This window comes from Somniosus microcephalus, chromosome 3 (genome assembly GCF_052327205.1).
Source record: "Somniosus microcephalus isolate GS21.2 chromosome 3, FLI_Smic_1.0, whole genome shotgun sequence".
NCBI lineage: Eukaryota > Metazoa > Chordata > Chondrichthyes > Squaliformes > Somniosidae > Somniosus > Somniosus microcephalus.
In genome coordinates, this window is record NC_140989.1 from 367,016,630 (window position 1) to 367,041,932 (window position 25,303).

The 25,303-nt window shown below is 48.0% G+C and overlaps 1 protein-coding gene across 1 annotated transcript in view; it reads right to left on the reverse strand.

Moving 5' to 3' along the window:
- Nucleotides 1-25,303, reverse strand: part of col24a1 (collagen type XXIV alpha 1) — a 677,579-nt gene that overhangs the window by 280,656 nt on the left and 371,620 nt on the right. The window contains exon 19 of the mRNA XM_085983549.1: nucleotides 22,124-22,177. Within this exon, the coding sequence (XP_085839675.1) occupies nucleotides 22,124-22,177 (54 nt within the window). The remainder of the gene's footprint in view (nucleotides 1-22,123; nucleotides 22,178-25,303) is intronic.

The following is a 25,303-nucleotide window of genomic DNA, read 5'->3' on the forward strand; positions in this document are numbered from 1 at the left end:
TCCCGGTCCGGCAGCGCTTCGATTTCAAAATTCTCCTCCTTGTGTCTCAAGTCCCTCCATGGCCTCCTCGCCCCCCCTCCCTATCTCTGTGTGACCTCCTCCATCCCCATGATCCTGCAAGATCTCTGCGCTCCTCCAAATCTGGCATCTCATGCGCATCCCCGATTTTCATCGCTCCACCATGGGTGGTCGTGCCTTCAGCCGCCGAGGGTGGTTTAATTCTGGGCTAGATTTATTGTCATGCTTTTCAGTCAATGAATTAACAAGTGCTCAGATCTGAAAACCCAGTTTCAAGAAGATTGACTTACTGTTTTCATGGGAAAAAAATGACTTGAATATTTGAATTTAATTCTCAAAACCGTGGCTAAAATACCAGAATGCCATGTAATGACAACGGGCTTCCGTTATTATGAATCAGTGACCTGGCATATTTTAATTCTCTACTTCGGGAGTCTCTAATCATAGAAACATAGAAACATAGAAGGGAGCAGGAGTAGGCCATTCGGCCCCTCGAGCCTGCTCCACCATTCAATGAGATCATGGCTGATCATCCAAATTCAGTACCCTGTCCCTGCTTTCTCCCCATATCCCTTGATCCCTTTAGCTTTAAGAAATATATCTAATTCCTTCTTGAATATATTTAATGAATTGGCCTCAACTGTCTTCTGTGGTAGAGAATTCCACAGGTTCACCACTCTCTGGGTGAAGAAATTCCTCATCTCAGTCCTAAATGGCTTACCCCTTATCCTTAGACTGTGACCCCTGGTTCTGGACTCCCCTGCCATCGGGAACATCCTTCCTGCACCTAGTCTGTCTAGTCTTGTTAACATTTTATAAGTTTCAATGAGATCCCCTCTCATTCTTCTAAACTCCAGCGAGTATAAGCCCAATCGACCCAATCTCTTCTCATACGTCATTCCTGCCATCCCAGGTATCAGTGTGGTGAATCTTCGCTGCACTCCCTCCATGGCAAGAACATCCTTCCTCAGATAAGGCGACCAAAACTGCACACAATACTCAAGATGTGGTCTCACCAAGGCCCTGTACAACTGCAGCAAGACATCCTTGCTCCTGTACTCGAATCCTCTCGCTACAAAGGCCAACATACCATTTGCCTTCTTAACCACATTGCAGGGTTAATGTGGTGCAGAGCACTGCGCTATTCCTCATCAAACCTTAAATACGCAAGCAACAGATGCTCTGGTTTCAGAATTCTCAGAATAAGTGTGCAGCCCTAACGATTCTGGCTAATGCCTGGAATTGGTAATCATGCTTTTTTTTTTAGAAATCAGTTGCAGATGCACATCAAAGGCTGACGACTCCAGATTGATACGTAAAACTCCACATTTATTCCTGTCAAATCACCCCCTTGTTAAAAATATCAGAATACATTCCAGCAGCCGCCATATCTTAATTGGTTATTAATAATGGACTAAGTCAACTCATATGTCTTTTCCTGGAATGGGCTTTTAGGAAAGTCAGGCTTCTTTGAAGCTCAGGCACTTAAACCTGAAATTGGTTCTCAAGTTTAACGGCCTTCGTGATGTGCAGGGGTTGATTATAGCCGCATGGGGGCAGATAATGAATACTCGGGCAAATGCTTCCGATATTAGTGCAAAAACATAATGGGGGAGAAATTCGGTATCGCCCCGTTTGGGGTGATAATGAGTCTGAGCTTTTCGTAAATTGTCTGTTGGCGCCCCTGGAGAGAGCTGGAGCGCTAACTCAAGCGCTAATGACCTCAGTGGGGCGCTACAGGGGGCGCGGCCAGCAAAGCGATAATGAATTTCAGGTGCAATGCAATTGGGAATGATCCTTCACACTGGGAGAGGTTAAAGGGGAGGTTGCATCATTGTGCAGATGCTCATTATCAGCAGTGTTGGCTGTGAAGGTGAACTGCAACCAACTCAATCCCCTGATCGTGATTGGCTGATCCCACTCCCAGGGAGAGAGCTCGTCATTTCACGGATAAGGCATTGGTCGCGGGAAACATAGAAACATAGAAGATAGGAGCAGGAGTAGGCCATTCGGCCCCTCGAGCCTACTCCGCCATTCAATGAGATCATGGCTGATCATCCAAATTCAGTGGAGCGAAGGAGGACAGTGCTGTTCCCGGCCACTGGAAGGAGGCCATCGCCTCAGGTGTTCAGGGCAATGTGGAGGGAAGTGGCCCAGGAGGTCTCGGCCAGTAGTGTGGTGGAACGCAGCCTGACTCAGTGCCGCAAGAAATTCAACGACCTCAGTCGGGTGGTCAAGGTGAGTACATGCTTCAACAGGTCCTACATACCAGCATCTGAACCTCAGTCTGTGCACACTGTGCAACCAACTACACCCCCACCACTCACCCACCCAGCATCTGCACCTACTCAAACTCACATCCACATCTCACGCCTTGCCTACAATCACAGCTATTCAACTACGGCAGGCATATCTCCCAAACACACAGCTGGGCTCTGACTCACACACATTGGTTTCTCTTGCAGGCTAAGATGGCCCACAATAGGAGGGAGCAGCAGAGAACAGGAGGGGGTGATGCGCAGCTCTAGCAGCTCTCAGACCTGGAGCAGCGAGTGCTGCGACTGATTGGGCAGCAGGTAGTGGGCGCCATGGTGGCCCCCCCCCAGAGGCACTAACAGGAGGCGCTAAGGTGCCCAATTTCTCCCCCAATGTGCTTAAAAACACAGGAACATAGGAACAGGAGAAAGCCATTCAGCCCCTCCAGCCTGTTCCACCCTTCAATTAGATCATGACAGTTCTGTATCTTAACTCCATTTACCCGCCTTGGATCCTTAAGATTCAAAAAAGATTTACAAGGATGACACCAGAACTGAAAGGTTACACCTATCAGGAAAGATTGAACAGGCTGGGGCTCTTTTCTCTAGAAAAGAGAAGACTGAGGGGTGACCTGATCGAGGTCTTAAGATAATGAAGGGGTTCGATAGGGTAGACGGAGAGAAGATGTTTCCACTTGTGGGGGAGACCAGAACTAGAGGCCATTAATATAAGACAGTCACTAGTAAATCCAATGGGGAATTCAGGAGAAACTTCTTTACCCAGAGAGTGGTGAGAATGTGGAACTCGCTACCACAGGGAGTGGTGGAGGCGAATAGTGTAGATACATTTAAGGGGAGGCTGGATAAACACATGAGGGAGAAAGGAATAGAAGGATATGGTGATGGGGTGAGATGCAGAAGAGTGGGAGGAGGCTGGTGTGGAGCATAAACACCGGCACGGACCAGTGGGGCCGAATGGCCTGTTTCTGGGCTGTAAATAATATGTAACCCTTAATGCCCGAAAAACAAAAATCTATCAATCTCAGTTTTGAAATTTTCAAATTGACCCACTGCCTCAACAGCTTTTTGGGGGGCGAGAGTTCCAGATTTCCACCACCCTTTGTGTGAAGAAGTGCTTCCTGACATCACGCCTGAACGGCCTGGCTCTAATTTTAAGGCTGTGCCCCCTTGTTCTGGACTCCCCCCACCAGAGGAAATAGTTTCTCTTTCTCTCTACCCTATCAACTCCTTTAATCATCTTAAACTCCTCAATTGGATCACCCCTTAATCTTCTATCCTCAATGCTTATAAAATACAGTTAAGTTCCCTATTGGATTTATTAGTGACTAACTTATATTGATGGTCTCTAGTTTTGCTCTTCCCTACAAGTAGAAACATATTCTCTGCATCTACCCTATCAAAACATTTCATAATCTTAAAGGCCTCTATTCGGTCACCCCTCAGCCTTTTCCTTCCCGGAGCAGAGAGCCCCAGGCTGTTCAGCCTTTGCTGATAGTTATATCCTCTCAGTTCTGGTATCATCCTTGTGAATCTTTTTTGCACCCACTCCAGTGCCTCTATGTCCTTTTTTACAAAATGGAGACCAGAATTGTACACATTACACCAAGAGTGGTCTAACCAAGGATCGATACAAGCTTAGTATAACTTCTCTGCTTTTCAATTATATCCCTAACCCTACCTAACCTAACTCTAACCCTAAACCTACTCTAACCCTAACCTTAACCCTACTCTAACCCTAACCCTAAACTTACCCTAACCCTAAACCTACCCTAACCCTGATTCGTCCCTAACCCTAAATCCTAACCCTAAATCCTAACCCTAGCCCTAACCCTAAATCCTAACCCTAACCCTAAATCCTAACCCTAACCTACTCTAACCCTAACCCTAAACCTACCCTAACCCTAAGCCTGCCCTAACCCTACCCTAACCCTAATCCTAACCCTAATCCTAACCCTGATTCGTCCCTAACCCTAAATCCTAACCCTAACCCTAAATCCTAACCCTAACCGTAACCCTAAATCCTAACCCTAATCCGAATCCTAATACTAACCCTAATCCTAACCCTAATCCTAACTCCAACCCTAACCCCAACCCTAAGCCTAATCCTAATCCCAACCCTAGTCCTAACCCTAACCCTAATCCTAACCCTAACCCGAAATTCTAACCCTAACCCTAATCCTAATCCTAACCCTAACCCTAATCTTAACCGTAACGCTAATCCTAACCCTAATCCTAACGCTAATCCTAACGCTAACCCTAACCCTAACCCTAATACTAATCCTAATCCTAACCTTAACCCTAATCCTAACCCTAATCCTAACCCATACCCTAATCCTAACCCTAATCCTACCCCTAACCCTAATCCTACCCCTAACTCTAATCCTACCCCTAACCCTAATTCTACCCCTAACCCTAATTCTACCCCTAACCCTAACCCTGAATCTACCCCTAACCCTAATCCTAACCCTGAATGCGGTTAGGTTAAATTCTTCTCTCCGCTGTTTTAAGTGAAGCATTTAAAATGAGCTGACAATATCATGCAGCATAATTGCCAGGCTCCTGTTGTGAAAGTTGTGTTGCAGAAAGCAGAAACAGTTGAAGTAACAGAAGTTGTTGAAAGTGAATACGCAGCGAACATATGCCAACAGCAACAGAGGTAATACCAGAAATTAGCTACATGTGCCTTCTGTAAAAAACCAGAAAACTATGGAAACTTTAACCCGAGCTTGCTTCGCTAAACAAAGTCCCCAGAGCCGACTTGTGGAAGGGCCTTTTGCTGTACATGTGTTTGTGTAACTTTGTGAAACTTTCTACACTTACATCCCTTTGAACACAAGAGTTTCTCAGCAAAGCCACAAATTTATCTTGACAATCTGTAGTAAGAGCACTGACCAAAATATCACCTTCTGATAGCGAAAGGGTGCTCGTACTTTATGCTATGAAAGATTACTTTATTCCAAATGATCATTTTATACTGAAAATCCACCTTGGATTCAGCCCTGGGATTTTATAATGGTGAAATGACCAGACAATTAAACCAAAAAACAGCTTGTTACAACAGGTGCAGAAACCATTAGTGGGTGACATTATCCACAACCTCTCCTCAAACTCTTGTGTGTCAGCTGTGGCTCAGTGGGCAGCACCCTCGCCTCTGAGGCAGAAGGTTGTGAGTTCAAGTCCTACTCCAGCGACTTGAGCACAAACTCTAGGCTGACACTCCCAGTGCAGTACTGAGGGAGTGCTGCACTGTCGGAGGGGCAGTAGTGAGGGAGCGCAGTACTGAGGGAACACTGCACTGAGGGAGTGCTGCACTGTCGGAGGGGCAGTACTGAGGGAGCGTTGCACTGTCGGAGGGACAGTACTGAGGGAGCGCCGCACTGTCGGAGGGGCAGTACTGAGGGAGCACTGCACTGTCAGAGGGGCAGTACTGAGGGAGTGCTGCACTGTCGGTGGGGCGGTACTGAGGGAGCGCCGCACTGTCGGAGGGGCGGTACTGAGGGAGTGCTGCACTGTCGGAGGGGCAGTACTGAGGGGGCACTGCACTGTCAGAGGGGCAGTACTGAGGGAGTGCTGCACTGTCAGAGGGGCAGTACTGAGGGAGCGCTGCACTGTCAGAGGCGCAATACTGAGAGAGCGCTGCACTGTCAGGGGGGCAGTACTGAGGGAGCGCTGCACTGTCGGAGGGTCAGTACCGAGGGAGCGCTGCACTGTTAGAGAGGCAGTACTGAGGGAGTGCTGCACTGTCAGGGGGGCAGTACTGAGGGAGCGCTGCATCTGTCGGAGGGTCAGTACTGAGGGAGCGCTGCACTGTTAGAGAGGCAGTACTGAGAGAGCGCTGCACTGTCAGAGGGGCAGTACTGAGGGAGCGCTGCACTGTCGGAGGGGCAGTACTGAGGGAGCGCTGCACTGTCGGAGGGGCAGTACTGAGGGAGCGCTGCACTGTCAGAGGGGCAGTACTGAGGGAGCGCTGCACTGTCAGAGTGGCAGTACTGAGGGAGTGCTGCACTGTCGGAGGGGCAGTACTGAGGGAGCGCTGCACTGTCGGAGGGGCAGTACTGAGGGAGCGCTGCACTGTCGGAGTGGCAGTGCTGAGGGAGTGCTGCACTGTCGGAGGGGCAGTGCTGAGGGAGCGCTGCATCTGTCAGAGATGCCGTCTTTTGGATGAGATGTTAAACATAAAAATCCCATGGCGCTATTTTGAAGTAGAGCAGGGGATTTCTCTCTGGTGTGCTGGTCAATATTTATCCCTCAATCAACATCAGTAAAACAGGTTATCTGGTCATTATCACATTGCTGTTTGTGGGAGCTTGCTGTATGCAAATTGGCTACCGCATTTCCCACATTACAACAGTGACTACACTTCAAGTACTTCATTGGCTGTACAGTGATTTGGGACTTCCCGTGACCGTGGAAGGTGCTGTAGAAATACAAGTCTTTCTTTTTAAAGTATTAAAAGAAATATCAACAAATATAGAGCCCTGATTTATATTTTTAATTAACATGAACTTATTTTACTCGCTTTGTACGAAGGTATTTCAACTATCAGTTTATTATTCAACTGCTTGAACCCATAATCCGCAGCGAAATGGCGAGTAAATCTAGGACCTGTTCAGCCATAGGAACATGAGTAGACCATTCAGCCCCACCATTTAACTGCATTGGCTTTTGCTTAAACATGTGTTCTTGTGACTGAGTTACGATCTGCTTTGGATGAGGCTCTGTACATTTCATTTGCTACGTATTAGTTAGTCGTCTGGAACATCCAAACATTGCACTCTGCTCTTTATTCCATGGGTTTATCAGCTTAATAACAGTTTGCCAGAATATTTAAATAATGTAAGTAACATTACTTCAAATCGGAACAGGAGGAGGCCGTTCAGCCCCTCGAGCCTGTTCTGCCATTCAATGAGATCATGGGCTGATCTGTATCTTAACTCCATCTACCCGCCTTGGTTCCGTAACCCTCAATACTCTTGCCTAACAAAAATCTATCAATCTCAGGTTTGAAATTTTCAATGGATCCCCCTCCAGCCTCAACAATTTTTGGGGGGAGAGAGTTCCAGATTTCCACCACCCTTTGTGTGAAGAAGTGCTTCCTGACATCACCCCTGAACGGCCTGGCTCTAATTTTAAGGTTCTGCCCCCTTGTTCTGGACTCCCCCCACCAGAGGAAATAGATTCCCTCTACTTTATTAACTCCTTTAATCAACTTAAATACCTCAAGAACATCACCCCTTAATCTTCTATATTTAAGGGAGTTTTGTTCCAACTTTATTTCGCTCCCATCAGGAATGAGACAGGAGCCCTTCCTTAGTTATTATTTAAAATTAAGAGTCATTGTGTAACAACGCAAATCTGTTGGTAGATTATTACTGAATGAAGCATAAATGAGATATGTTACTTGTCACACCTCACCCTTCCTCTTTCAGGTTAAACTGCTGGAATGCTTGATAACTCTGAGAAAGGTTGATTATATATAGGGCTAGATTTTCCACTCACTCCTGGTTAATGGGTGGCACAGTGGCACGGGGACTTCCTGTTGGCTGCAAGATTTTAATTCTAGCCCACTTCTTTCGCCGACCCTGGTTTCTTTCCTGGGCAGGAAAAGACCATCTGGTCCATCGAGCCTGCCCCACGAGTTGTTATGCTACAATGGAGACGTTTGGAGAGGATCTCTGTCGTAGTTTTCCCACTCGTCCGCTGGAACTTTGGTGGAAGGGCAATGTCAACACTGCCTATGGAGGGGCGAGAGGCCGCCCACCCGCCTGCCTGCCCACATTATTTAGCTGAGGCCCGAGGCCCAATTTCAGGCCTCCAGGCGCAGGTGTGCGCGCTGACGAATTTCTAACCCCCACCCCCCCCCGGCCACCCCACAACCGCGTTATGTCAAAGTACACTTCCTGTCTACAAAACCCTACCTTGCGTTGTCACATTGGCCCAGAAATTCGGGTCGGGGGCTTCCCGCGGGTGCAAGCCTCCGACCTGCACTTACCTAGCGCGCCGGCTGTTGAGCTGTGGGCCCGCGTGGGCTACCGATCCTGGGCCTCCTCCAACTGCCGGCGCGCAGTGCTTGCGTATCCCAGGGGCGCAGTTAGTTCGAAGCATCTCCTGGGATCACGTGGGCCATGGAGAGCCAATGGTAGCAGGGAAATGCCCATTCATAAAATTGACAGGAGGAGCTATCAAAACTATAAATACTATAAGCCCCAAAACATAACTAAAACTTCAAATAAATTTTTAAAAAATCACATTTTAAAAATAACTATAAATTACATAAAATAACGGGGCAGAAATTCAGGTCGGGGGCTTGCCGTGCGTGCAAGCCCCCGATCTGCACTTACCCGACGCGCCTGCCGTTCACCTCCAGGGACGCCTGGAATTCCTTTTTGAAAGAGAAGAATCCCGGGCAGCGTCTGACATCACGCCGCCCAGGAGTGCAGCCAGCGCGAAGCCTGTAGCGCGCTGTGCAACTGAGACACGCCCCTTGAGGGCTCAGTTTAATAGGACACGCCCCCAATGTTTCTCACAAGCTGCTAAGCATTTTTACATGCAGAGCAGCATTTTAAATAGGTTTTTGGTATTTTTATGAAGCTTTTGGTAACTTTTATAAACGTTTACATTATTTTGAAGAATCTGAAGTAGTTTTAAACAGAATTAAAGCAATTTAAAGACTTTTAAAAGCCCTGAAAGAATTTTTTTCATTCCATTTATTTATTTAGCAACGTCGTCGTCATACGTGTCTTCACACTGTTCCCTTTGGGGAACTGTATGAAGTGGTGGAAGGATTTATGGCCGTGATTAAGGCTCCTTCCGTGACCGTAACCATCTTTGTACCAGCCATTAGGGTGGTTAGTCCTATGGCGGGAGGGTTTTACGGGCTCCCACAAGCTATACGAGGAGGGGGGGCCACCCACACCCACGGACGCAAATATCCCACTGGATGTCAACCCAGAATTTAGAGCCGGAGCTCCGACTCCACTTGCCGGGACTGTCTGGAGCGGGGTTCGAAACCCTACCCCGTCTGGCCCAGCGGTGGGGATCCTACCGCTACGCCAAAGGCCCACTCCGATTAGCAACGTGAAATGGCTGCAATGAGCACAATTCACGGCATTAAAAGAACTCACAATTGAACTGATGATGACCTCAGCAATCTCCTCAACGAGGTGGAGGCGCAGCGCCTGCTCAGCATTGGTAATGAGAAGTCCAAGGTGCTGCAAAAAGGACAGATGATAGCTTGGTCTTTCAAGTGGCAGCATAGGGCTCCAGTCACGGGGAGGGAAAAGGCGCAGGAAACGTATGGGTGTCACCTTTTGCGCGGAGTGGGCCTTTTGCGTAGCGGTAAGCATCCCCACCACTGGGCCAGAAGGAGTAGGGTTTCGAACCCCGCTCCAGACAGTCCCGGCAAGTGGAGTCGGAGCTCCAACTATAAATTCTGGGTGGACATCCAGCGGGATACTTGCGTCCGCGGGTGTGGGTGGCCCCCCCCCTCAGATGGGTTGTGGGAGCCCGTAAAACCCTCACGCCATAGGACTAACCACCCTAATGGCTGGTATGAAGATGGTTATGGTCACGGAAGGAGCGTTAACGTGGCCAGAAATCCTTCCACCAGTTCATACAGTTCCCAAAAGGGAACAGTGTGAGGATACGTACGACGATGACCTCTTGCGCAATGCACCTCCTTGGACCCTCAGTCGCAGATGCGAGGGGGCAAATCGTGCAATTGTTAAATTTTTCATTTTATTGACATGTAAAATGTTGGCCCAGTAATTCCGTTCCAAACGCGTAAGTACGGTCAGGGTACTCACGCGTCTGGCCGGAGGAATTGCCGGTTTTCAGCATGCACAGCGCACGCGGGGAAAACCGGCATTTCCTGTTCTCTGAACGAAGGGGTTCAGAGGCACAGCGCGTGCGATTGCACAGGCAGCGCGTGCGCAGTGAACTTCGTCGATTTCATTCATGGATTCAGTGAGGTTAAGTCCTTACAACTTACACATGAAAAAAGCATGTGTAAAGTTGCTCCAGAGGCTGCGGAGGAAGATATATTTTATCGTGGAGCTTCTGAAAGGCAATATTTTTGTTTGGGAAAGGGAGGAAAGTTATTTTAAGAAATGCTGAGGTAAGTTTTAAAGTTTATTTTTGTTTTTTAAAACGGGTTTTCAGTACTGTAGGTAGAAGGAGCAATTGTGGCTATGTGAATTGAATTTGCTGTGTTTATTAAATGTGAAAATGACTCCAACATTTTTAAGAAAGAAACTTTTCGTCAGTAATATATTCTTTTAAGTAATTATGTATGTATGTCTGTATATATTCCTTTGCGTATATGTATGTATATATTCCTTTACTTATGTGTATGAATGTATGTATTTAATTATGATTTTCCAATAAGTTACTTTCTCTGAAATCGGGCCCAGCGGGACGGGCGGTGCCCAGCTCGGGCGTGGCTGGCGAGGAGAGGCCGAGGCTTCGAGGCCTGCAGGCAGCTCATCCACCGTGGATGCAAACAATTCGCGAGTGGAGGGGCCGGGGTGACAGGAGAGAGGGGAGAAAGCGGAGAGAAGGAGGAGGGTGAGGGTGGGACTGGGGCCCATGGTCGGACAGAGGCAGAGTTGCTCCATCACAAACAACAATGGCCGCCGCTTGCTTTTCAGTTTGAAGGATTAGGCCCCGCCCACACATGCCATGAAATGCCCCCCGTGACGCAGCGCGCTCCCACCATAGGATTGGTCAACCTTCACGTCACTCAATGCTAATGTGCGGATTTTCCCTGTATACCCGGTGCCAGGGTTAAGGACATCTCTTCTGGGCTGGAAAGAAACTTGGAGTGGGAGGGGGAGGATCCAGTTGTCGTAGTCCATGTTGGTACAAACGACGTAGATAGGACACGGAAGACGGTTCTGTTAAAGGAGTATGAGCAGCTAGGGGTCAAATTAAAAAACAGAACCTCAAGGGTAATAATCTCTGGGTTATTACCTGACCCACGAGCGAATTTGGCTAGGATAAATAAAATTAAAGAGTTAAATGCGTGGCTCAAAGACTGGTGTGGGAGAAATGGGTTTTGCTTCTTGGGACACTGGCACCAGTACTGGGATAGGAGGGAGCTGTTCCGTTGGGACGGACTCCACTTGGCCAGTGCTGGGACTAGAGTCCTGGCGAATCATATAACTAGGGCTGTAGAGAGGGCTTTAAACTAATTAGTGGGGGGGAGGTTTCTAGAGAGCAAATAATAGAAATGACAACAGAGAAGGTCATAGACTTAGGTAGCAGTGGGGGAATTAAAAAACAGAACGTGTCAGGAAGGGACAGAAGGTATGGAGTAAAAAGTAAAGTACTAAAAAGGGAAAAAACAGGAACTAAGTGTTACAAAACATATTTGAAAGTTCTTTATCTGAATGCATGTAGCATTCGTAACAAAATGAATGAGTTAACGGCACAAATAACGACATATGGGTATGATCTTGTGGCCATTACAGAAACATGGCTGCAGGGTGACCATGACTGGGAATTAAACATACCAGGTTATTTAACAATCAGGAAGGACAGGCAGGAAGGGAGAGGAGGTGGGGTGGCTATGTTAATAAAGGAAGGAATCACTATAATACAGAGAAATGATATTGGGTCAAAGGAGCAGGATAGTGAAACAGTTTGGGTGGAGATAAGGAATACTAAGGGGAAAAAAACACTAGTGGGTGTAGTCTATAGGCCTCCGAACAGTTGCAACTCTGTTGGACGGAGTATTAATCAGGAAATAGTTGTGGCTTGTAATAAGGGAACAGCTATAATTATGGGGGATTTTAATTATCATATTAACTGGACAAATCAAATTGGGCAGAGCAGCCTTGAGGATGAGTTCATTGAGTGTATTAGGGATGGGTTTCTTGAGCAGTATGTAACTGAACCGACCAGGGGGCAAGCAACCTTAGATTTGGTCCTGTGTAATGAGACAGGATTAATTAAAAATGTCCTAGTAAAGGATCCCCTTGGAATGAGTGACCATAACATGGTTGAATTCCATATTCAATTAGAGGGTGAGAAGGTTGGATCTCAAACAAGCGTGCTGAGCTTGAATAAAGGAGACTATGAAGGTATGAGAGCGGAATTGATTAGAGTGGACTAGGAAAATAGATTAAAGGGTAAGACGGTACATGATCAGTGGTGTACATTTAAGGAGTTATTTTACAACTTCCAAAAAAAATATATTCCACTGAGGAAAAAAGGGTGTAAAAGAAAAGATAGCCATCCGTGGCTAAGTAAAGTAATTAAGGATAGTATCCGACTAAAAACAAGGGCATATAAGGTAGCCAAATCTAGTGGGAGGATGGAAGATTGGGAAGTCTTTAAAAGACAGCAAAAAATAACTAAAAGATTGATTAAGAAAGGGAAGATAGATTATGAAAGTAAATTAGCAAAAAATATAAAAACAGACAGCAAACGTTTCTATAGTTATATAAAAAGAAAAAGGGTGGCTAAAGTAAATGTTGGTCCCTTAGAGGATGAGACCGGGAAATTAATGGTGGGAAATATGGAGATGGCAAAAACACTGAACAATTGTTTTGTATCAGTCTTTACAGTAGAGGACACTAAGAATATCCCAACACTGGACAAACAGGGGGCTCTAGGGGGGGAGGAACTAAATACGATTAAAATCACTAAGGAAGTGGTACTTGGTAAAATAATGGGACTCAAGGCGGATAAATCCCCTGGACCTGATGGCTTGCATCCTAGGGTCTTGAGGGAAGTGGCGGTAGGGATTGTGGATGCATTGGTAATAATTTTCCCAAACTCCCTGGACTCAGCAAAGGTCCCGGCAGATTGGAAAACTGCTAATGTAACACCCTTATTTAAAAAGGGTAGTAGGCAGAAGGCTGGAAACTATAGACCTGTTAGCCTAACATCTGTGGTTGGTAAAATGTTAAGAGTCCATTATTAAGGAGACAGTAACGGGACATTTGGATAAACATAATTTAATAGGACAAACTCAGCATGGTTTCATGAAGGGGAAGTCATGTTTGACAAATTTGCTTGAGTTTTTTGAGGAAGTAACATACAGGGTGGATAAAGGGGAACCAGTGGACGTAGTGTATTTACACTTCCAAAAGGCATTTGACAAGGTGCCACACAAAAGATTATTGCTCAAGATAAAAAATCACGGGATTGGGGGTAATATTCTGGAGTGGGTGGAGGATTGGCTCTCTAACAGAAAGCAGAGAGTTGGGATAAATGGTTCGTTCTCAGATTGGCAACCAGTAACTAGTGGTGTTCCGCAGGGGTCAGTGCTGGGTCCCCAACTCTTTACAATCTATATTAACAATTTGGAGGAGGGGACCGAGTGTAACATATCAAAGTTTGCAGATGATGCAAAGATGGGACGGAAAGTAGTGAGTGAGGAGGACATAAAAAACCTGCAAAGGGACATAGACAGGCTAAGTAAGTGGGCAGAGGTTTGGCAGATGGAATACAATACTGGAAAGTGTGAGGTTATGCACTTTGGCAGGAAAAATCATAGAGCAAGTTATTATCTTAATGGCAAGAAACTGGAAAGTACTGTAGTACAAAGGGATCTGGGGGTCCTGGTGCACGAAACTCAAAAAGTTAGTATGCAGGTGCAGCAAGTGATCAAGAAGGCCAATGGAATGTTGGCTTTTATTGCTAGGGGGATGGAATATAAAAACAGGGAGGTATTGCTGCAGTTGTACAAGGTATTGGTGAGACCGCACCTGGAATACTGCATACAGTTTTGGTGTCCATGCTTAAGAAAAGACATACTTGCTCTCGAGTCAGTACAAAGAAGGTTCACTCGGTTAATCCCGGGGATGAGGGGGTGGTCATATGAGGAGAGGTTGAGTAGATTGGGACTCTACTCATTGGAGTTCAGAAGAATGAGAGGCGATCTTATTGAAACATATAAGATTGTGAAGGGGCTTGATCGGGTGGATGCGGTGAGGATGTTCCCAATGGAGGGTGAAACTAGAACTAGGGGGCATAATCTTAAAATAAGGGGCTGCTCTTTCAAAACTGAGATGAGGAGAAACTTCTTTACTCAGAGGGTGGTAGGTTTGTGGAATTTGCTGCCCCAGAAAGCGGTGGAAGCTACATCATTAAATAAATTTAAAACAGAAATAGATAGTTTCCTAGAAGTAAAGGGTTACGGGGAGCAGGCAGGAAATTGGACATGAGTCTAGGTTTGGAATGGTCATGGCCCTGTGGGTAGTGGAGTGGGCCCAAGGGCCGTGTAGCCTGGTTCTGCTCCTGCTGTGTTCTAATTCTGTGTTAGATTTCAGGAGATGGTTTTATTCCTGTTCCTGGCTGGGGTGGAGATCGCCTTTACAGAAGGTAAGTACTGTAGGAAATGTAGGGACAGTGTGATCTCCTGGAAGAATTTCGATCGCCTGGATGGGTCGGAGAGGAATTTCCCAGATTTATTTCTCCCAAATTGGCCATTGGGTCTTTTATCTGGTTTTTCGCCTGTCCCTGGAGATCACATGGGTTCAGGTGGATGCAGAGTGATAGAAGATTTGAGGTTAGGAGCAGATCAGCCATGATCTTATTGAATGGTGGAGCAGGCTCGAGGGGCTGATTGGCCTACTCCTGCTCCTATTTCTTATGTTCTTATTGTTCTTATGATTGGCCAACCGCTAATGAGCGGAATTTTGAACTTTTTTGTCTACTGTCCGAACAATTTTTGTCTGACCAAAAAGTAAATATGCCTCGGACACCCTCCCAATCATAACCTTTCTTTTGATATAACATATGTGTAGATACGCTCTATAACTTTTGAGTGATGCCCGGACAGACAGACAGACAGACAGACACCACTATCTTTTTATATATATAGATGATGAAGCACCTTGGGATTCTTTTACTACGTTAAAGGCGCTATATAAATACAAGGTTGTTGTTGTTGTTCGGGAGAGAGGGGAGGGAGAAGCTGGGAAAGTAATTGACCAGTTAGTCTTACCTGGGTTGTGGGCGAACAGTTGTGGTGTCTTTTCCTTTCTGTTGTGCCTGGGGAACACGCAGCCCCCAGATATATCAAAGAGGAAATAGGGGCAGCAATCTGTTAACTCAGGTCTCTATCTCTCGTTTCCGGGGCTTTTCCAAAGTGATGTATCTATTGCCGGATTATGACTTCAATGAGACAGGATGAGGCAATTTTAATCTCCTGCCCCATTTTCCTCAGGGTGCCCTTTCAGTATAGAAACATAGAAACATAGAAGATAGGAGCAGAAGTAGGCCATTCGGCCCCTCGAGCCTGCTCCGCCATTCAATGAGATCATGGCTGATCATCCAAACTCAGTACCCTGTCCCTGCCTTCTCCCCATATCCCTTGATCCCTTTAGCCTTAAGAAATATATCCAACTCCTTCTTGAATATATTTAATGAATTGGCCTCTACTGCCTTCTGTGGTAGAGAATTCCACAGGTTCACCACTCTCTGGGTGAAGAAATTCCTCCTCATTTCTGTCCTAAATGGCTTACCCCTTATCCTTAGACTGTGACCCCTGGTTCTGGACTCCCCCGCCATCGGGAACATCCTTCCTGCATCTAGTCTGTCTAGTCCTGTCAGAATTTTATAAGTTTCAATGAGATCCCCTCTCATTCTTCTAAACTCCAGCGAGTACAAGCCCAATTGTCCCAATCTCTCCTCATACGTCATTCCTGCCATCCCAGGTATCAGCCTGGTGAATCTTCACTGAACTCCTTCCACGGCAAGAACATCCTTCCTCAGATAAGGCAACCAAAACTGCACACAATACTCAAGGTGTGGTCTCACCAAGGCCCTGTACAACTGCAGCAAGACATCCTTGTTCCTGTACTCGAACCCTCTCGCTATGAAGGCCAACATACCATTTGCCTTCTAAACCGCCTGCTGCACCTGCATGCTTACCTTCAGCAACTGTTGCACTTCCCCTTTTCCCAATCTATTGCCATTCAGATAATAATCTGCCTTCCTGTTTTTACCACCAAAGTGGATAACCTCACATTTATCCACGTTATATTGCATCTGCCATGCTTCTGCCCAATCACCCAACCTGTCCAAATCATCCTGTAGTTTCTCACACGAGCCTCCTCCCACCACTCTTCATCTCACCCTGTCAGCATATCCTTCTATTCCTTTCTCCTTCACGTGTTTATCTACATTTCTGTTCTAACTGCGCTCATAAGAATTTAAAACCACTCTCATACAAAAAGAGATCTAGTTCAAAGGCCTTTGCACTGTATGTTGTGCACAAATGTTTCCTAATCTCAGTACCCAACACTAATGGCAATAGCCACAAGCCATTTCTAACCAAGTGCTCTGAAAATGTATCCGGTGATTAAGATGCCTGTTAATAGGAACATCTGCACAGGGATCAAATTATTTCCCAAACATTTTACACAGCATACTCAATACGCAGAAATCCTGGGTTTTTGACGTAGGATTTGGTTGAATAACTTTGTCATTATGACTATTTCAACACACTCCTGGCTGTCCTCCCACATTCTATTCTGCGTAAACTTGAGGTTGTGGCAGAGCCACTGAGGGGCTTTGAGCAACTGTACATAATTCCCTTTAACGAGGTTTTACTCCAACCTAAGCTTGTACCAGTCTGTTGGTGATTTCTGTGTTTGTACATACTGTTTGCATGCACGGGGCGCGGTCCCTTTAAGACTGCAGCAAAGCGCGGGTAAACGCGATGATGTCATGCCGCTAATCACGTGACCACCCAAGCGCGGGAGAAACGTGATGACGTCATGACGCCATCCACGGAACCGCCCTGGCAGTCCTCGTGGAGCCCCTCCGACCAGCAAAGACCTGTTTTCGTGGTTCTCCTGTATCGATCTCGACAAACTGTTTAAACTCGTTAGTTCTGCATTAAAACTTGTTTGTTTGATCGCCTGAGTCGACCTCAGTTCTTAGATAGGAATTTGGCAATTCCTACATTGGTGACCCCGTCTTTTGCGAACGTTTTTCGCAAAAAGAACACTACATGGAGGCCAACGCCGTTTCGTTGAAGCTACCGCAGTTCTGGGAGCAGCAGGCGACCTCGTGGTTCATCCAGGTCGAAGCCCAGTTCACTCTGAGAGGCATCGTTGCAGATCAAACTAAATACCTCTACGTGGTCTCGGCACTCGAGAGCTCCACCGCCTCGCGGATCATCAGCCTCCTCGAGAACCCTCCAACGGAGGGCATGTATGATACCATCAAGGCCCAGTGCTGCAAGTATTCGGGCTCACTAAATCAGAGCGTGCACGTCGATTGCTCGCCATGCCCGGGCTGGGGGACTCCAAGCCTTCGGAATTGATGAGCCAAATGCTCACACTCCTGGGCTCCGAACCGGAATGCTTCCTTTTCCAGGAACTATTCCTCAGCCAGCTGCCTGAGCAGGTGCAAGCTGCCCTGGCCAGATCCGGGGTAGAAGACTGCGCGGCACTCGCGGCAGAGGCGGACAAAATATTCGCGGTCACACAGCAGCACTGCACCGCCACGAGGCGCCCATCCCCCGCGGAAGCCGCCACGAGGCGCCCCTCCCCCACAGACGCCGCCACAGCTCGTCAGTCAATAGGGCTGTGTTCCTACCACGCGCAGTTCGGCGTGAAGGCAAGACGGTGCCGTCCCCCCTACAGCTTTCCCCCCCAAAAAACAACTGCGAATAATGAGGAACGGGTCTAATGAGCGCCCCACGGCCGCCATGGCGAGCGGCAATGCGGGCAAGCTGCTTTTCATTACCGACACGCTCTCCGGCCGTTGTTTTCTGTGCGACACCGGAGCGCAGTGCAGCATATTGCCAGCTTCCCCCCTCGATGTTCAGGCAGGAAAGCACGGCCTCGCCCTTCAAGCGGCCAATGGCGGAGCGATTCGGACGTTCGGCAGACGGCGTGTGGAGGTTTGCTTCAGGGGGCAACATTTTCACTGGGAGTTCGTTACGGCCAAGGCTTCTCAACCCATTCTCGGCGCGGATTTCCTGTGCGCCAACAGCCTCCTGGTCGACGTGAAAAACCGGCGGTTGATCAATGCGGCAACCTTCAATTCCATCCCCTGTTGCCGCAGTAACACTACGTCACGCACGGTCGCCTGTGCTTTCCCGACTCCCGACAAGTTCGCCAGTCTGCTCGCAGAATTTCCCGAACTGACGAGACCCACGTTCTCCTCCACAGCTACGAAACATGGTGTGGAACACCACATCACCACCAACGGTCACCCGGTCTACGCGCGAGCTCGGCGCCTGGATCCTGGCAAGTTGGCGGTTGCAAAGGCGGAGTTCGCCACCATGGAACGTTTAGGGATTATTCGCCGGTCGAATAGTCCCTGGTCTTCACCCCTTCATATCGTTCCGAAGCCTGGCGGCGGATGGCGACCTTGCGGCGACTATCAACGCCTGAACGACGCCACCACTCCGGATCGGTACCCGATCCCCCACATCCAAGATTTCTCTGCCCATTTGGCAGGAAGCAACTTCTTCTCCAAAGTCGACCTCGTCCGGGGCTACCACCAGGTCCCAGTGCACCCACAGGATGTCCAGAAGACCGCGGTCATCACCCCATTCAGCCTCTTCGAATTTCTGCGCATGCCGTTTGGCTTAAAGAACGCCGCCCAGGCTTTCCAGCGCCTGATGGATTCCGTGCTGCGGGACCTCAACTTCATCTTCATCTATCTGGATGACATTCTGATTGCCAGCTCCACCAAAGAGGAACATCTCTGTCACCTACGCTCCCTGTTTCGACGCCTCAGCCAACACGGCCTGATTATCAACCCGGCTAAGTGCCAGTTTGGCCTGCAACAAATCGATTTCCTGGGGCATCGCATCACCGCAGAGGGGGCGGTTCCTTTGCAAGCGAAGGTAGAGGTGGTGACATCCTTTCCACGCCCGCAGAACATAAAGGCCCTGCAGGAATTCCTAGGCATGGTAAACTTTTATCATCGTTTCGTGCCTAAGGCAGCACTGCTCATGCAGCCCCTGTACGAGGCCCTCAAGGGCAGGACTGGCAAGGACCCGGTAGACTAGTCAGTTGGCATGGACCGAGTGTTCGCCGACACCAAAAGCGTCTTAGCCAGCGCGACCATGCTGGCACGCCCATTACCAGCAGCCACCATCGCCCTCACCACCGACGCGTTAGACTACGCAATCGGCGCCGTACAGGAGCAATGGGTGAACAGGACGTGGCAGCCATTGGCGTTCTTCAGCTGACAACTTAGACGCAACGAAAGATCCTATAGCACTTTCGACCGGGAGTTGCTAGCCCTTTTTCTGGCCATCCGCCATTTTCGGTTCCTGCTGGAAGGACATCCTTTCACCACTTTTGTGGACCACAAGCCAAGACCGCCGAACCGTGGTCATCCCGACAGCAGCGTCAGCTGACTTACATATCCGAATTTACTACGGATATCCAGCACGTGGCCGGTAAGGACAACCTGGTGGCAGACTGCCTCTCCCGCGCGACTGTTAATGCAGTCCATCTGGGCATCGACTACGCCCTCATGGCGGCAGACCAAGTCTCGGACCCAGAAGTTCAGGCTTACCGAGCCAACATCACTAGTCTCCAATTAGCCGACGTCGAGTTCCATTCGGCAGGTACCACGCTGCTGTGTGACGTCTCCATACGGGACCCTCGCCCTGTCGTGCTGGTCGCCTGGCGCCGCAAGGTTTTCGACGCCATACATGGGTTGTCGCACCCAGGGATGAAGGCCTCGCAGAAGCTCATGTCGGCTAAATTCATTTGGCATGGCATGTATAAGGATGTCCGTGACTGGGCCAACACCTGCGTCGTCTGCCAAAAGGCCAAGGTACAGCGCCACATCAAGGCCCCATTGGCCACCTCCACGGTTCCGGAGCGGCGTTTTGACCACGTCAATGTGGACCTGGTAGGACCACTTCCACCTTCCCATGGTTTTTTTCACATTCTGACCATGGTAGACCGCACCACCAGATGGCCAGAAGCGGTGCCCCTGTCATCCACTACTTCGGCGGACATGGCCAGGGCGTTCACTTCTTCCTGGGTCGCCCGTTTTGGAGTGCCCGCTGACATTTCTTCGGATCGAGGACCGCAGTTTTCCTCCGAACTCTGGAACGCAGTGGCTCAGGGACTCGGCGTCAAATTGCACCGCACTACAGCCTACCACCCTCAAGCGAATGGCCTCTGTGAATGTTTTCACAGATCGCTGAAAGCCGCACTGAGGGCTAGCCTCCAGGACGCTGGATGGGCGGACAAGCTACCGTGGGTTCTGTTGGGCCTTCGCACGGCTCCCAAAGAAGACCTTCACTCTTCCTCTGCAGAGTTGGTTTATGGTCAGCCGCTGCGAGTCCCAGGGGATTTCCTGCCAATGCCGACGGAGCCATGGTCCGCGACAGGCCAGCTTAACAGTCACCAGGAGGCGGCCAGATGTTTCGCGCCGGTCCCCACGTCGCGCCACGGGCTTCAGCGATTGCACGTGCCCACAGAGCTTAAAAAGGCTGAATACGTTTTCATCCGCCACGATGCGCATCGGGATCCGCTCAAGGCCCCGTATACTGGTCCTTTCCGGGTGTTAGAGGCAGGAGACAAAACCTTCAAGGTCGATGTCGGTGGTAAACCGGACCACATTTCAGTCGACCGTTTAAAGCCGGCACACTTGGACCTCGACCGCCCCGTCGAGACAGCACAGCCGCCAAGACGAGGTCGGCCACCCATCGTCATCACACCGGATCAAGTGCAATCGCCCGCTCGACCGCCAGCCGTCTCCGCTGCGGGAGTACAGGAGTCGTTCTGACAGGCTCGTCAGACCCCCTCACCGTTTGACTTTTTCCGTTAAAGAGAATTCTGGGGGGGCGCATGTGGCAGAGCCACTGAGGGACTTTGAGCAACTGTACATAATTCCCTTTAACGAGGTTTTACTCCAACCTAAGCCTGGACCAGTCTGTTGGTGATGTCTGTGTTTGTACATACTGTTTGCATGCACGGGGCGCGGTCCCTTTAAGACTGCGGCAAAGCGCGGGTAAACGCGATGACGTCATGCCGCTAATCACGTGACCACCCAAGTGCGGGAGAAATGTGATGACATCATGACGCCATCCACGGGACCGCCCTGGCAGTCCTCGTGGAGCCTCCGACCAGCAAAGACCTGTTTTCGTGGTTCTCCTGTATCGATCTCGACAAACTGTTTAAACTCATTAGTTCTGCATTAAAACTTGTTTGTTTGATCGCCTGAGTCGACCTCAGTTCTTATATAGGAATTTGGCAATTCCTACAAGGTCATCCATAACTCGGCTGCCCGTGTCCTAACTCGCACCAAGTCCCGTTCACCCATCACCCACTGTGCTCGCTGACCAACACTGGCTCCTGATTAAGCAGCACCTCGATTTCAAAATTCTCATCCTTCTTTTCAAATCCCTCCATGGCCTCCTCACCCCCTCCCTATCTCTGTAACCTCCTCCAGCCCCACAACCCTCCCAGATCTCTGCGCTCCTCCAATTCCAGCCTCTTGTCCACCCCTGATTTTAATCACTGCACCATTGGCGGCCATGCCTTCAGTTGCCTGAGGCCCTAAGCTCTGGAATTCCCTGCCTAAACCTCTCCGCCCCTTCGCCTCTCTTTCCTCCTTTAAGACGCTCCTTAAAACCTACCTCTTTGTGACCAAGCTTCTGGTGACCGGTCCTAATATCTCCTTTTGTGGCTCGGTGTCAAATTTTGTTTTATAATCGCTCCTGCGAAGCGCCTTGGGATGTTTTACTATGTTAAAGGTGCGGTTAAAGTTGTTGAGGGGGAATCATGAATATTAAGAGTTAACATTGTTCAGTTCATATTTATACAGCTGGCCTGTTACAAATTAAAATGAAAAATTACAATAACAATTCATTACTTTGAAATTCTTACCTCAGGCCCTGGGGGACCCTGTAAACCTTGTGGTCCAGCATCACCAACTTTGCCCTAGGATGAGAAGTTAATATTGCGTCAGCCAATCCTTTCTGATGATCAGAGGCAGAAATATGAGGGAAAATAACAACTCTTCCACACTAAATAACTTCAATTCAGCTAGAGTTTTATTTAATACGCTTAATCCTTTGGGAAAATAATTCATTCAGTTCTAATTCTGCACAGATTCCATGAACTCTGGTCTGTTTTCATTTAGGAATTACCATAACATCTTCTCTCCGAAATTGAGTCTTTTTCCTGTAATATTTTGGCCCAGATTTTGCTGTAAATATAACGGTGTGCGGATGACACTTGCCGCCGCCGTCGACGCGCAAATCATCCGGCAACTTGTGGCGAGGGAGAGATCTCCCGTGAGTTGCGAATCATCACAAGTTGCGGGACGATTTGCGCGTCAATAACGGCGAGCATCGCTCACACGTTAGCCTCACGAAAAGGGCATCTCACCCTCCCCCGCACCCCCCCTCCATCCTCCGCCCTCCCCCCCACATCCCCCCGTGAGTTTCACAAAGTTTCTGGATTCGTGGATTAATTACCCATTAAACTCGCCGCAGAAAGTTAACTCTAGTAATTAACAGCGTAAGTACCCTTTTAACCACATGAATTCTTCATTAAGATGGGGAATGAAGTAGTTGACTCAGAGACTAGGGTCCTCAATTTAAATAAAGGAAACTACGATGCTCTGAGGAGCGAGTTGGGTAGGATTGATTGGGGAATGGCACTCAAAGGGTTGACGGTGGATAGGCAATGGCAAACATTCAAAGACCGAATGGATGAGCTACAGAATTTGTTCATCCCAGTTTGGCATAAAAATAAAACAAAAAAGGTGACTTTACCGTGGCTAACAAGGGAAATTAGGGATAGCATAAGATCCAAGGAGAGCACATATAAATTGGCCAGAAAAAGCAATAATCCTGAGGATTGGGAGCAGTTTAGGATTCAACAAAGGAGGACAAAGGGATTAATTAAGAAAGGGAAAATAGAATATGAGAGTAAGCTTGCAGGGAACATAAAAAATGACTGTAAAAGCTTTTATAGATATGTGAAGAGAAAAAGATTGGTGAAGTCAAGCGTAGGTCCCTTGCAGTCAGAATCAGGGGAATTTATAATGCGGAACAAAGAAATGGCAGACCAACTAAATACATATTTTGGTTCTGTCTTCACAAAGGAGGACACAAATAACCTCGCAGAGATGCCGGGGAACATGGGGTCTGATGAAAGGGTGGAACTGAAAGAAATCAGTATTTGTAGGGAAATGGTATTAGGAAAATTGATGGGACTGAAGGCCGATAAATCCCCAGGGTCTGATAATCTACATCCCAGGGTATTTAAGGAAGTGGCCCGAGAAATAGTAGATGCATTGCTGGTCATCTTCCAGAACTCGATAGACTCTGGAACAGTACCCATGGATTGGAGGGTAGCGAATGTTACCCCACTATTCAAAAAAGGTGGTAGAGAAAAAGCGGGGAATTATAGACTGGTAAGCCTGACATCGGTAGTGGGGAAAATGCTAGAGTCCATTATAAAAGATGTAATAGCAGAGCACTTGGAAAGCAATGACAGGATCGGACAAAGTCAACATGGATCTACAAAAGGTAAATCATGCTTGACTAATCTACTGGAATTTTTTGAGGATGTAACTGGTAAAATAGATAAGGGAGAACCAGTGGATGTGGTGTATTTGGACTTTCAGAAGGCTTTCGATAAGGTCCGACATAAGAGATTAGCGTGCAAAATTAAGGCGCATGGGATTGGGGGCAAGGTATTGACTTGGATAGAGAACTGGTTGGCGGACAGAAAGCAAAGAGTTGGAATAAACGGGTCGTTTTCCGAGTGGCAGGCAGTGACTAGTGGGGTACCGCAAGCATCGGTCCTAGGACCCCAGCTGTTCACAATATATATTAATGATCTGGACGAGGGAATTGGATGTAATATCTCCAAATGTGTAGACGACACAAAGCTGGGTGGGAGGGTATGCTGTGAGGAGGATGTCGTGAAACTCCAGTACGATTTGGACAGGTTGGGTGATTGGGCAGAAACATGGCAAATGCACTACAATGTGGATAAATGTGAGGTTATCCACTTTGGTGGCAAAAACAGGAAGGCAGATTATTACTTGAATGGCAATAGATTGGGAGAAGAGGAAGTGCAAAGAGACCTGGGTGTTCTTGTGCACCAGTCGCTGAAGGTAAGCATGCAGGTGCAGCAGGCGGTTAAGAAGGCAAATGGTATGTTGGCCTTCGTAGCAAGAGGGTTCGAGTACAGGAACAAGGATGTCTTGCTACAGTTGTACAGGGCCTTGGTGAGACCGCACCTTGAGTATTGTGTGCAGTTTTGGTCGCCTTACCCGAGGAAGGACGTCCTTGCCATGGAAGGAGTGCAGCAAAGATTCACCAGGCTGATACCTGGGATGGCAGGAATGACATATGAGGAGAGATTGTGTCGATTGGGCTTATACTCACTGGAGTTTAGAAGATTGAGAGGGGATCTCATCGAAACCTATAAAATTCTGTCAGGCCTGGACAGACTAGATGCAGGAAGGATGTTTCTGATGGCCGGGGAGTCCAGAACCAGGGGTCACAGTCTAAGGATAAGGGGTAAGCCATTTAGGGCTGAAATGAGGAGGAATTTCTTCACCCAGAGAGTGGTGAACCTGTGGAATTCTCTGCCACAGAAGGCAGTAGAGGTCAATTCATTAAATATATTCAAGAAAGAGTTGGATATATTTCTTAAGGCTAAAGGGATCAAGGGATATGGGAAGAAGGCAGGGACAGAGTACTGAATTTGGATGATCAGCCATGATTGCATTGAATGGCGGAGCAGGCTCGAAGGGCCAAATGGCCTACTCCTGCTCCTATCTTCTATGTTTCTATGTTTCTATGATATTTGTTACTGAATGCCAATCAACCTCTCAATTAAAAGTGCAGAATCCCATTCCTACAGGTTGTGAATTGTTGTTGGAGATTTTAAAAATGTCAAATTTTAATCGCCGTTACAGATTTTTTCCTTACTTTTCCTTTCTGTCTCTTTTTTCTCTCTCTCTTAATCCAATCTTTCTTTCCCTCTCTTTATTTCTCTACCTGATTTGACATTGAATTCACCCACTCTAACTAACACTTCCTT